General features: G+C 44.2%; 1 protein-coding gene across 8 annotated transcripts in view; it reads right to left on the bottom strand.

The window, feature by feature from the left end:
• Positions 1-14,352, bottom strand: part of rad51b (RAD51 paralog B) — an 87,308-nt gene that overhangs the window by 15,698 nt on the left and 57,258 nt on the right. For 2 of the 8 annotated variants that reach the window (XM_021612305.2, XM_021612309.2), the window contains one exon: positions 11,324-13,347. The exons of the other annotated variants lie outside the window; for them this stretch is intronic. In XM_021612305.2, the coding sequence (XP_021467980.2) occupies positions 13,282-13,347 (66 nt within the window). In that variant the 3' untranslated portion in view covers positions 11,324-13,281. Of the gene's footprint in view, positions 1-11,323; positions 13,348-14,352 lie in introns of those variants that run through there. 8 annotated transcript variants of the gene reach the window in all.

The raw sequence follows: 14,352 nt of genomic DNA, 5'->3' as shown, positions 1-14,352 counted from the left end.
GTTTCAACAAGTGGGTAGGTGTTGCCTGGGGTACAAGGAGTAAAATACTCAAGTGCTGCGAATCCTTAGCACATCAGTGATTTCTGATTCCTTTGAACAGACTTCTGCAGGAGGATCACTGTGCCTTTAATGGTCCAGTGCAGTCAAAATGTTCCTGTGTATATATATATATATATATATATATATATACATTCAACCAATATAAACGCATGTAAAGTGTTGGTCCCATGTGTCATGCGCTGAAATAAGACTCCAGAAATGTTCAAATTGTTTACATCCCTGTTAGTGAGCATTTCTCCTTTGCCAAGATAATCCATCCACGTGTCAGGTGTGGCATATCAAGGAGCTGATTGAACAGCATGATCATTACACAGGTTCACCTTCTGCAGGGGGACAAAAGGCAACTTGATAATGTGCAGTTTTGTCACAACACAATGCCACAGATCAAATCGAAGTTTATTTGTTACGTGCGCCAAATACAACGGGTAATGCTTACTTACAGGCTCGAACCAATAGTGTGAAAATAAAAGGTATGGGTAAGTAAAGAAGAAAAAAAAAAAACATTTGAAAATAAGAGTAGCAAGGCTATATACAGACACCTGTTAGTCAGGCTTATTGAGGTAGTATGTACATGTAGGTATGGTTAAAGTGACTATGCAAATATGTGGAACAGAGAGTAGCAGTAGTGTAAACGGAGAGGTTAGTGGGTGGTGGGACACAGTGCAGATAGCCCAGTTAGCCAATGTGCGGGAGCACTGGTTGGTCGGGCCAATTGAGGTAGTATGTACATAAATGTATGGTTAAAGTGACTATGCATATAAGATAAACAGAGAGTAGCAGCAGCTTAAAAGAGGGGTTGGGGAGGCACACAATGTAAATAGTCTGGGTAACCATTGGTTACCTGTTCAGAAGTCTTATGGCTTGGGGGTAAAAACTGTTGCGAAGCCTTTTTGTCCTAGCCTTGGCACTCCGGTCCCGCTTGCCATGCGGTAGTAGAGAGAACAGTCTATGGCTGGGGTCTTTGACAATTTTTAGGGGCTTCCTCTGACACCGCCTGGTGTAGAGATCCTGGATGGCAGGCAGCTTTGGCCCAGTGATGTATTGGGCTGTACGCACTACCCTCTGAACTGCCTTGCCGTCAGAGGCCGAGCAATTGCCGTACCAGGCAGCTGTAGAACCTTTTGAGGATCTCAGGACCCATGCCAAATCTTTTTAGTTTCCTGAGGGGGAATAGGCTTGGTGTGTCCTCTACACCTGCATTGCTTGCTGTTTGGGGTTTTAGGCTGGGTTTCTGTACAGCACTGAGACATCAGCTGATGTACGAAGGGCTATATAAATACATTTGATTTGATTTTGGACCATTCTACTTTGTTGTTGATGTGGACACCAAGGAATTTGAAGCTCTCAACCTGCTCCACTACAGCCCCGTCGATGAGATTGGGGACGTGCTCGTGGCTCCTTTTCTTGTAGTCCACAATCATCTCAGTCTTGGTTATGTTGACGGATAGGTTGTTATTCTGGCACCACCCGTTCAGGTCTCTGACCACCTCGCTATAGGCTGTCTCGTCATTGTCGGTGATCAGGCCTACCACTGTTGTGTCGTCTGCAAACTTAATGATGGTGTTGGACTCGTGCCTGGCCATGCAGTCATGGGTGAACAGGGAGTACAGGAGGGGACTGAGCATGCACCCCTGGGGAGCTCCAGTGTTGAGGTTTAGTGTGGCAGATGTGTTGCTACCAACCCTCCCCACCTGGGGGTGACCCGTCAGGAAGTCCAGGATCCAGTTGCAGAGGGAGGTGTTTAGTCCCAGGTTCCTTAGCTTAGTGATGAGCTTTGAGGGTACTATGGTGTTGAACGCTGAGCTGTAGTCAATGAATAGCATTCTCACACAGGTGTTCCTTTTGTCCAGGTGGGAAAGGGCAGTGTGGAGTGCAATAGAGATTGCATCATCTGTGGATCTGTTTGGGCGGTATGCAAATTGGAGTGGGTCTAGGGTTTCTGGGATAATGGTGTTGATGTGAGCCATTACTAGCCTTTCGAAGCACTTCATGGCTACAGACCTGAGTGCTACGGGTCTGTAGTCATTTAGGCAGATTGCCTTTGTGTTCTTGGGCACAGGGACTATGGTGTACTGCTTGAAGCATGTTGGTATTACAGACTCAATCAGGGACATGTTGAAAATGTCAGTGAAGACACCTGCCAGTTGGTCAGCACATGCCTGGAGCACACGTCCTGGTAATCCGTCGGCCCCGCAGCCTTGTGTATGTTGACCTGTTTAAAGGTCTTATTCACGTCGACTACGGAGAGCATGATCACACAGTCGTCCGGAACAGCTGATGCTCTCATGCATGCCTCAGTGTTGCTTGCCTCGAAGCAAGCATATAAGTGATTTAGCTCATCTGGTAGGCTCGTGTCACTGGGCAGCTCGCGGCTGTGCTTGTAGTCTGTAATAGTTTGCAAGCCCTGCCACATCCGGAGCCGGTGTAGTATGATTCAATCTTAGCCCTGTATTGACACTTTGCCTGTTTGATGGTTCATTGCAGGGCATAGCGGGACTTCTTGTAAGCTTCCGGGTTAGAGTCCCGCACCTTGAAAGCGGCAGCTCTACCCTTTAGCTCAGTACGAATGTTGCCTGTAATCCATGGCTTCTGGTTGGGGTATGTACGTACAGTCACTGTGGGGACGACGTCCTCAATGCACTTATTGATTAAGCCAGTGACTGATGTGGTGTATTCCTCAATGTCATCAGAAGAATCCCGGAACATGTTCCAGTCTGTGATAGCAAAACGGTCCTGTAGTTTAGCATCTGCTTCATCTGACCATTTCTTTATAGACTGAGTCACTGGTGCTTCCTGCTTTAAGAGTTGTGAGTTGTGGTCGGATTTACCAAATGGAGGGCGAGGGAGAGCTTTGTACGCGTCTCTGTGCGTGGAGTACAGGTGATCTATAATTTTTATCCCTCTGGTTGCACATTTAACATGTTGATAGAGATTTGGTAGAACTGATTTAAGTTCCCCTGCATTAAAGTCTCCGGCCACTAGGAGCACCGTCTCTGGGTGAGTGGTTTCCGGTTTGCTTATTTCCTTATACAGCTGACTGAGTGTGGTCTTAGTGCCCGCTTCTGATTTTGGTGGTAAATAAACAGCCACAAAAAGTATAGCTGAGAACTCTCTAGGCAAGTAGTGTGGCCTGCAATTTATCACAATATACTCTACTTCAGGTGAGCAAAACCTAGAGACTTCCTTAGATTTCGTGCACCAGCTGTTGTTTACAAATATGCACAGACCGCCCCCCCCTCATCTTACCGGAGTGTGCTGTTCTATCTTGCCGGTGCAGTGTGTATCCCGCTAGCTGAATATTTAGTTCGTCATTCAGCCACAACTCCTTGAAACATAGGATATTACAGTTTTTGATGTCCCATTGGTAGGATATTCGTGATCGTACCTCGTCTAGTTTATTGTCCAATGATTGCATGTTGGCGAGGATTATTGACGGTAATGGGAGCTTTCCTACTCGCCTTCTGTGGGTCCGGACGAGGCATCTGGCTCTACTTCCTCTGCATCGCTTCCTTATGTAAATAATTGGGATGTCTGCCCTGCGGGGTGTTTGGAGAATATTGTGTGAGTCCTGCTTGTTGTTGTTGTTGAAGAAATCTTTGTCTAATCCAAGTTGAGTGATCGCTGTCCTGATATCCAGAAGCTATTTTCTTCCATAAGATATGGTTGCAGAAACATTATGTACAAAATTATTTACAAATATCGCAAAAAAAACAACACATAATAGCACAATTGGTTAGGAGACCGTAAAACGGCGGCCATCTCCTCCGGCGCCATTTTTCACAAATTTTGAGGGAGTGTGCAATAGGCATGCTGACTGCAGAAATGTCAACCAGAGCTGTTGACAGAATTGAATGTTAATTCCTCTACTATAAGCCATTTTAGAGATTTTGGCAATGAGTCCAACTGACATCACAGCCACAGACTGCGTGTAACCACAAGCTCAGGATCTCCATATCTGGCTTTTTCACCTGCGGGTCGTCTTTTTCACCCGTTGCTGGCAGATGTATAAAATCAAGCACAGAGCCATGCAATCTCCATAGACAAACATTGGCAGTAGAATGGCCTTACTGAAGAGCTCAATGACTTTCAATGTGGCACCGGATGCCACCTTTCCAACAAAGTCAGTTAACATTTCTGCCACGCTGGAGCTGCTCCGGTCAACTGTAAGTGCTGTTATTGTTAAGTGGAAACGTCTAGGAGCAACAATGGCTCAGCCATGAAGTGGGAGGCCACACAACCTCACAGAACGGGACCGCCGAGTGCTGAAGCACATAGCGTGTAAAAATATTCTGTCACTCACTATCGCATTCCAAACTGCCTCTGGAAGAAATGTCAGCACAATAACTGTTTGTCGGGAGCTTCATGAAATGGGTTTCCATGGACGAGTAGCCGCACCCAAGCCTAAGATCAGCATGCACAATGCCATGCGTCAGCTGGAGTGGTGAAGCTCGCTGCCATTGGACCCCGGAGCAGTGGAAACGCGTTCTCTGGAGTGATGACTCACGCTTCACCATCTGGCAGTCTGACGGACAAATCTATGTTTGGCAGAGGCCAGGAGAATGCTACCTGTCTCAATGGTGGAGAAGGAATAATGGTCAGGGACTGTTTTCCATGGTTTGGGCTAGGCACATTAGTTCCATTAACGGGAAATCGCAACGTTACAGCATACAATGACATTCTTTCCTGTTTCAGCATTGCAATGCCCCCGTGCACAAAGCAAGGTCCTTTCAGAAATGGATTGTCGGATCGGTGTGGAAGAACTTGACTGGCCTGCACAGAGCCCTGACCTCATCGCCCAATATCAGTGCCCGACCTCACTAATGCTCGTGGCTGTATGGAAGCAAGTCCCTGCAGCAATGTTCCAACATCTAGTGGAAAGCATTCCCAGTGGAGGCTGTTATAGCAGCAAAGCCCCCCTTTGCTGCTGGACCAACTCCATATTAATGCTCATGATTTTGGAATGAGATGTTTGACGAGCAGGTGTCCACATACTTTTCATTTTGTGTATTTCCACACTATGTGGTTTGAATAATACTGTGAAATTATGGAAATTATGATAATGCCCTTTTAGTGTAGGTCGCCTGACATTTCAGCCTATTTTGGTGGGATGGAGTTTTGGCCTGCCTGGCAGTTAATTAGTTCATAGACCAATAAGGAATAGTTCCAAATCTCTCTGCCAGTAGCCTATAGTCAGAAAACACTAATATACAGTTTTGAGGGATACAGTATTTTCAACCTAACTTCCATTTCCCCTGAAAAACGGAAGTGAGAACTCCGTTAAGGCGTCTTTCAACGCCTGCTACGCTAGGTTACTACGCCAATAACAGCTTGTTTTCAGTTTCCCCCTCCCCACTCAGACCACGGCCAGACAGTCATAGCAAAATTCTTCCATGAGAAATAGCTCTTTGCTAAGAAGCTATTTGTTTAACTTTTGACCATTTTAATTGAAAACAATCACAGTAAGCTACTTAATTGTTACCCAGAAATGTTTTAATACTGGCTGCATTGGGCCTTTAAGAAGTGCAGCTGGGGGGATAAAGAGGAGACCAGATCAGTACTGTAGTTGATGCTATAGACTTCGTAATGCTTCTAGCAACTGTATTTTCCCATGTTTTTGAAACAGAGAACAAACGGAGCGAGAGACAGAGAGCTCCATACCGAATGAGTTCTCCCTATGAGACAGAGGGCTCCATACCTACTGGGTTCTCCCTATGAGACAGAGAGCTCCATACCTAATGGGTTCTCCCTATGAGACAGAGAGCTCCATACCTAATGGGTTCTCCCTATAAGACAGAGAGCTCCATACCTAATGGGTTCTCCCTATGAGACAGAGAGCTCCATACCTAATGGGTTCTCCCTATGAGACAGAGAGCTCCATACCTACTGGGTTCTCCCTATGAGACGGAGAGCTCCATACCTAATGGGTTCTCCCTATGAGACAGAGGGCTCCATACCTACTGGGTTTTCCCTATGAGACAGAGAGCTCCATACCTAATGGGTTCTCCCTATGAGACAGAGAGCTCCATACCTAATGGGTTCTCCCTATGAGACAGAGAGCTCCATACCTACTGGGTTCTCCCTATGAGACAGAGAGCTCCATACCTAATGGGTTCTCCCTATGAGACAGAGAGCTCCATACCTACTGGGTTCTCCCTATGAGACAGAGAGCTCCATACCTACTGGGTTCTCCCTATGAGACAGAGAGCTCCATACCTACTGGGTTTTCCCTATGAGACAGAGAGCTCCATACCTAATGGGTTCTCCCTATGAGACGGAGAGCTCCATACCTAATGGGTTCTCCCTATGAGACAGAGAGCTCCATACCTACTGGGTTCTCCCTATGAGACGGAGAGCTCCATACCTAATGGGTTCTCCCTATCAGACTGAAGCATTTGGCTCTGCATACATAAATAGCACCGAGGAAGGCCCAGATTTAAAAAGATGAGATGAGCGCACACATGGGGTAAATTAGGGGGAAGGGGTGTGAGAAGTTGAGCTCTATTCGCGGGGAGTGAAGGGGACTTGGGAACATCAACTTAAAGTAACACATGAGTAGGCCTATTTGACTGACCGATTCACCAACAGGCCTATTTGAATGACTGACAACAGTATTTGAGTAAGTTGAGTTTGCCAAAGTAAAGGCATGGATGGAGTTGATCATTGACAAAAGTGAGGGAAATGTTTTTTAATTGCAGGGAGTCGTTTTACTTGACAGCAGCCCTAAAGATCCTGATTATAGCACCAATACTAAAAGGGGGAGCCTGACTCAGATATAACCCTTTTGTAAAGGTGTATTACACAAGCAGAGATAATAACAAACTAGAAAACTTAAACAAAAGCACAGTGAATATTAGAGCAGTGGGGCCATGCAATCTCTATCTCCCGTCCAGGCTGTATCACATCCTGCCGTGATTGGGTATCCCATAGGGCAGCGCACGATTGTCCGGGTTTGGCCATCATTGTGAATAAGAATTTATTCTTAACTGACTTGCCTAGTTAAATAAAGGTTCAATTTAAAAAATGAAATGTTCCATTGTCATTACCTTTCTCATTGGTTAGGAGACGGCTGTAGCGACAGGGATGAGCTGATAGGGACAGACGGAAGGTGTTTTGCGTACTTCGCTCCCAGCCCCGTGACCCTGCTACAATTCCTCAGCCATTATATGACTTTTTTCCAAGACTCCAATGCTGTGCTGGCTAAGTCAACCTGCAGGAGCGGAGCCCGAGTCCAGTCACGTGGTTCTCCACCTCCCACAGGCCGTGTCATAAGTAACTCCTCGCTCCTGACTGGCTGCGAGTCAAGCCTACGGCGACAGCGTTGGGTTGGGTTGGGTTGGGGGGGGGGGTTTGGCACCGACTAGGGTCGTTTCTCGTTACAGACGAAGGCAGGGTAGTGTGAGATACTGCTGCGGGGTCTTTCTAACCATGATCAGGGTGTGTGAAGGAAAAAACAAAGGCTGACATCCCAGGTGAAGGAGTGCTGTCTGTCCCTGAGGCTGTGCTGGGGCCCTGTGACTGAACACTCTTAGCCAAGACTGAACAGCACTACTTTCTCCAACAAACAGCTACAGACTGGCATACCTGTCAGCACTCATCATAAAGACTAGCTGTGTGTATGTGCGTGCGATACCTCACTGCTGTTCTTGTCTTTTCCATTAGAAGTGAAATAGCGTTGTGTTTGAACTTGACATAACGAACTTGACCAAACACAGAACATAAAACAGCGTGAGGACTACTAAGGGGAAAAATAAGGGAAACTCCCATTGCTCTTTGATTGGCGTGAAAAGAATGGCTCGAACCAACCGCATATGACTAAAAAGACAAACATACTGCCTTTTGATACTCATACGAATACTTTATTACGGTTCCTCCTCTCTTTGGCAGTGAGCTATAACACACACACACACACACAAGAAAAAGCATGTGACTACTGTATGATGTATGTAAAAGAACACACACACACAGAGGGAAAAACAACAGAAAAAGGAGGAACTATCCAAAATAACACCATTGTTCAGCTAATCAGCCAAACTTCCCCTTAAAGCACTGGAGGAGCCATGGGAACAGAAGTCATGGGAACGGGAGGCATGGTAACGGCCTATCAAGTCCCATTCGAGTCAGCAGAAGATTGATGGGTTTTTCTCGAGCTAAAAGCCACTTAAAGGGTGTCAATTAGTAGCCGACTGAGAGGCACTTTTCAGTCTCCCGGTAAACTCTAACAGCAGTGGCTGTGTGTGCATGTGCGAAACCTGTCCAGCCTGCTCTCTCCTCTCGCCTAGTGCCCCAGGGGCTTGTAACCTGCTGAGCCACACAGCAGAGCACTGTTTAACCACAGACGGCCACAGCTATACACAATGAGCCATTACACAGCAGCCACAGCACACAGAGCGTCAGAACTTACATACCACCACTCTGCAGGGCAGGGAGAAACATCCGTATATACATTCAGGCCTGGCGGTGAACACTGAAAGGTCCAGAGTCCCAGATGAGTTAGTGCAATATGTTCTGTACTGTGGGATGATGATGGTACAGTTGAAGTCGGAAGTTTACATACACTTTAGCAAAATACATTTAAACTCAGTTTTCCCACAATTCCTGACATTTAATCCTAGCAAAAATTCCCTGTCTTAGGTAAGTTAGGATCCCCACCTTATTTTAAGAATGTGAAATGTCAGAATAATAGTAGAGAATGATTTATTTCTGCTTACATTTCTTTCATCACATTCCCAGTGGGTCAGAAGTTTACATACACTCAATTAGTATTAGGTAGCATTGCCTTTAAATTGTTTAACTTGGGTCAAACGTTTCAGGTAGCCTTCCACAATCTTCCCACAATAAGTTGGGTGAATTTTGGCCCATTCCCTCTGACAGAGCTGGTGTATCTGAATCAGGTTTGTAGGCCTTGCTCGCACACGCTTTTTCAGTTCTGTCCACAAATTTTCTATAGGATTGAGGTCAGGGCTTTGTGATGGCCTCCTCAAAACCTTGACTTTGTTGTCCTTAAGCCATTTTGACACAACTTTGGAAGTATGCTTGGGGTCATTGTCCATTTGGAAGACCCATTTGCGACCAAGCTTTAACTTCCTGACTGATGTCTTGAGATGTTGCTTGAATATATGCACATAATTTTACTTCCTCATGATGCCATCTATTTTGAGAAGTGCACCAGTCCCTCCCGCAGCAAAGCACCCCCACAACATGATGCTGCCACCTGCGTGCTTCACAGTTGGGATGGTGTTCTTCGGCTAGCAAGCCTTCACCTTTTCCCTCCAAACACAATGATGGTCATTATGGCCAAACAGTTCCATTTTTGTTTCATCAGACCAGAGGACATTTCTCCAAAAAGTACGATCTTTGTCCCCATGTGCAGTTGCAAACCGTAGTCTGGCTTTTTATGGCAGATTTTGGAGCAGTGGCTTCTTCCTTGCTGAGCGGCCTTTCAGGTTATGTCGAGACTCGTTTTACTGTGGACTTTTGTTCCGGTTTCCTCCAGCATCTTCACAAGGTCCTTTGCTGTTGTTCTGGGATTGATTAGCATTTTTCGCACCAAAGCACGTTTATCACTAGGAGACAGAACACGTCTCCTTCTTGAGCGGTATGACGGCTACGTGGTCCCATGGTGTTTATACTTGCGTACTATTGTTTGTACAGATGAACGTGGTACCTTCAGGCGTTTGGAAATTGCTCCCAAGGATGAACCAGACTTGTGGAGGTGTACAATTTTTGGCTGATTTCTTTTGATTTTCCCATGATGTCAAACAAAGAGGCACTGAGTTTGAAGGTAAGCCTTGCAATCCATCCACAGGTACACCTCTAATTGACTCAAATGATGTCAATTAGCCTATCAGAAACTTCTAAAGCCATGACATACTTTTCTGGAATTTTCCAAGCTGTTTAAAGGCAGTCAATTTAATGTATGTGAACTTCTGATCCACTGGAATTGTGATACAGTGAATTATAAGTGAAATAATACGACTGTAAACAATTGTTGTAAAAATGTCGTGTCATGCCGACTTGCCAAAACCATAGTTCGTTAACAAGAAATTTGTGAAGTGGTTGAAAAACGAGTTTTAATGACTCCAACCTTAGTGTATGTAAACTTCCGACTTCAACTGTATATACTGAATGTACAAAACATTAGAAAGACCGTCCTAATGTTGAGTTGCACTCCCTTTTGCCCTAAGAGCAGCCTCAATTTGTCAGGGCATTGACTCTACAAGATGTCGAAAGCGTTCCACAGGGATGCTGTCCCATGTTGGCTGGATGTCCTTTGGGTGGTAGACCATTCTTGATACACACAGGAAACTGTTGAGCATGAAAAACCCAGCAGCGTTGCAGTTCTTGACACACTCAAACCGGTGCGCCTGGCACCTACTACCATACCCTGTTCAAAGGCACTTAAATATTTGGTCTTGCCCATTCAACCTCTGAATGGCACACATATGCAAAGTAGCAGCAGCGTAACGGGGAGGGGGGCAATGCAAAGTCTGCTTAGCCATTTTATTAGATGTTCAGAAGTCTAATGGCTTGGGGGTAGAAGTTGTTTAGAAGCCTCTTGGATGTAGACTTGGCGCTCCAGTACCGCTTGCCGTGCGGTAGCAGAGAGAACAGTCTATGACAGGGGTGGCTGGAGTCTTTGACAATTTGTTGGGCCTTCCTTTGACACTGCCTGGTATCGAGGTCCTGGATGGCAGGAAGCTTGGCCCCGGTGAAGTACTGGGCCATACGCACTAACCTCTGTATTAGGTTGCAGTCGGAGGCCGATTAGTTGCCATACCAGGCAGTGATGCAACCCATCAGGATTCTCGATGTTGCAGCTGTAAAACCTTTTGAGGATCTGAGGACCCATGCCAAATCTTTTCAGTCTCCTGTGACATCAATAAGGGATCATCGCTTTCACTTGGTCAGTCAAAGTCATGGAAAGAGCATGTGTTTCTGTTTTGTACACTCAGTGTAGGCTAGTCTTTGAGCAGTGTCCAGGAGGAAATCCGCCCAGTTGTGTATATGAGAGGTTCTGTGTCTGGCTTTCACCTGTGTTCCTGACACCGAGTACCACTTCTATAAAACATTGACAGACCTGCCTGGCTGGCTGGTACTCCCATCAGTCTCCCCTTGAGCAAACTCTGAGCTAGCTTCCCTTTACCTTCACCTCAGAGAAGCCAGCTAGTAAGACAGTGGCATTGCAATAGATCTATGACCAATCCTTCTTTCATACACACAGGAACTGATAAGGGGTTAATACAATACTGACTTCAGTCTGGTAGGTTGGTGAAGTGTTTTATTTGAATATACAGTATTGTACATGGTATTTTGAGAACATTTTGAGAACAACAAGGGGAATGTTAGACACTAAGTCACAAACACAGACAAGCAGACATGCACACACAAATTAAAACACACACACACACACATGGCTCTACAGTTCTTCCAAGGAGCACATGTGGTCCTAAGCTGAAAAATGTAGGAGCACAATGACAAATATTAAAGAGGCAATCCGCAGTTGAAATGATAACAAAAGGCTTGTTTCTGTAAAAGGTTACGGGATGGGGCTGGAGAAACTCAAACGATAAGAGCTATGGATGCAAGGACTAGCAATCCATGATATCAAAACGTTATTTTTTTGTTTTGAGGCAGTCTTTGTTTACATTTACTTTGGGAAAAACAAGCTTATATTTTGTCTCCTAAGCTCATGGGGCATTTATAAATTATACTCCTCAAGAATCAATGGGTTTACATTATTCATTTATAAGTAAAAAAAAAAAAAATGGATGTAGTAACTGCAGATTGTCCCTTTTAATGAGAAGAATTGCCAGCAATGACAAAATACAGGGTTTATCACCAGTAAAATAGATTTTTAAGATTGAGATATAGCCTACATTTATGGAATGGTGTTTCTTTATTTGCATGTAAAAAAACACATCAAATAACACTATTTGACTGGTCAAATAAGCTTTTAATATGACATGTCAAATAATACAATTCTATTGTAAAATGCTGTGGGTGCTGAATTTGCACGCGCAAGCCAAGAGCCATCATTACGATCACAGTCAAGTGGTACAATACTGCGTTGGTAATAAGGAATTATTTGTTCGACCCGAATGGGAAAACGTCTGTGTGAGCATTTGAAATTAGATCAGGATCAAAAATGTTTGCAAATATCTCTGATGCAGATGTTATCAGCAACTTCTGGGGTAACTAGCTAGTTTTAGCGGTGTACAAGATCTTCAGTTTCTTGGCAATTTCTCGCATGGAATAGCCTTCATTTCTCAGAACAAGAATAAACTAACAAGTTTCTTTGTTTCTGGCCATTTTGAGCCTGTAATCGAACCCACAAATGCTGATGCTCCAGATACTCAACTTGTCTAAAGAAGGCCAGATTTATTGCTTCTTAAATCAGAACAAGTTTTCAGATGTGCTAACATAATTGCAAAAGGGTTTTCTAATGATCAATTTGCCTTTAAAAATGATAAACTTGGATTAGCTAACACAACGTACCATTGGAACACAGGAGTGATGGTAGCTGATAATAGGCCTCTGTACGCCTATGTAGATATTTCATTAGAAATCATCCGTTTCCAGCTACAATAGTCATTTACAATGTATACTTTGTATTTCTGATCAATTTGATGTTATTTTAAGTGGACAAAAAAAAAATGCTTATTTTTTCTATTTAACACGTTTTTCTTAACTTCTTAAAGCATTGTTGGTTAAGGGCTTGTAAGTAAGCATTTCACTGTAAGGTGTTGTATTTGGCGCATGTCACAAATAACATTTCATTTTTGAAGGCGAACTGCCAATTCCACTATTGCGGCTAAACCTTATTGTGGCTAGCTTCACATAGGTGGGTCCAACCACCATGAATCAAATAAGAACTGTCTTATAAATTAGGAGTATTTTAGATGACACCACCTAGAGATGAATCCTCATCTCCTAAAAAAGCTATTTTCCTTTCTTTCTGTGCCACCATGTTTGCATACTACTGAGGCTGCGGAGAAATCATTACAACAATTATTACTTGGGTGATTTGTTTTCTATGGGCACTGGAATTCCCAAATTAAAATTCCTGGTAGCAAAGCAAAATATTTAGGAGCATATGCCCCCAAAATGGTAGCACACTGTAGAGCCCTGACACACACACACACAGTTCCCAGAGTCAAAGACGCTTCAGGTGGCCAACGGCAGCAGGATTGGCTTGTGTCAGGTTGTAGTTGAATCCTGTCCTCACTCTGATCGGATGGAGGCCCGGGTCTGTGCCTTGATGCAACACTTCCTGGTTATCATCATTTCCTAGAAAACACAATACAGGGCCCTTAGCATGTAATAGATCTGGGTCCCACTGAAACAACAGAAGCGAGGTATTACATTACCAGTGTATATGGATTTTCTTATTTACTTGTCCATCTGAGTTTTATTCTGAATGACAAATACCCCCTCATCACGAGTTCTCTCGGCGACAGCCTGGGGCTTGAGGAAATTGCTGGTCATTTGTTTGTTTCAATAGGTTACCATATTGGTAGGGAGTCAGGGACCGATGTGGGCTCGTGTGAGGTAAACATTTACAGAAAACGTTGATCCAAAACAGACTATGTAAAACAAAACCTGGCCCAAAGAAAAATAGGGGATGGATTACTGAGATACCTATGGACGTCGTCGAGCGTATTTTTATCAAATCTCTTTGTTTTGCCATAATCCTTATCCATTCCTCAAGGGGAGAGGAGCTGGGTTCAGAAAGCACAGTGTGGCTACAGACCATGACAAACAGCTGTACGTCTGTTTGCCTGCGTGAAGTGAAATGCATATTTTGACTGCGTGAACCAAATGCATATTTAACTTGTCAAAGTGTACTGTATGCAGTTTAGACAGGTGAGGAGTAATCGTGGAGCTAGGCTAACTTTCCTTTTCATTACTTATCCATGGTGTTTCTGTTAGGTGTGTTTTTGGTAGACAGGGTTGGGTAGGTTACTTTCTAAATGTAATCTGTTAGTTACTAGTTACCTGTCAAATTGTAATCAGTAACATAATTTTGGGATTACCCAAATCTGATTACTTTTCCCTTAAAATGCATAAGAAGAAGACAAAAAAGGACCCATCAAATGCATTTGGAATGTCATCAGTGGTTGGTCTCTGACTGGTCAGACTCGCTCCAATGGAACAAACTTAAACTTGAGCCTTTTTTCAATATTGAATGGAATTGAGAAAACAGAAAGATGTCAATTTATTAATATCCTTTCTGATTTTAAAAGTAATCCAAGAAGTAATCTAGTTTCAAAAGTATCTGATTACAAACACACA

This window comes from Oncorhynchus mykiss, chromosome 8, assembly GCF_013265735.2.
Source record: "Oncorhynchus mykiss isolate Arlee chromosome 8, USDA_OmykA_1.1, whole genome shotgun sequence".
NCBI classification, from domain to species: Eukaryota; Metazoa; Chordata; class Actinopteri; order Salmoniformes; family Salmonidae; genus Oncorhynchus; species Oncorhynchus mykiss.
Note: the sequence above shows the minus strand (reverse complement) of the source record. Positions and strands in the feature narration are given on the sequence as shown.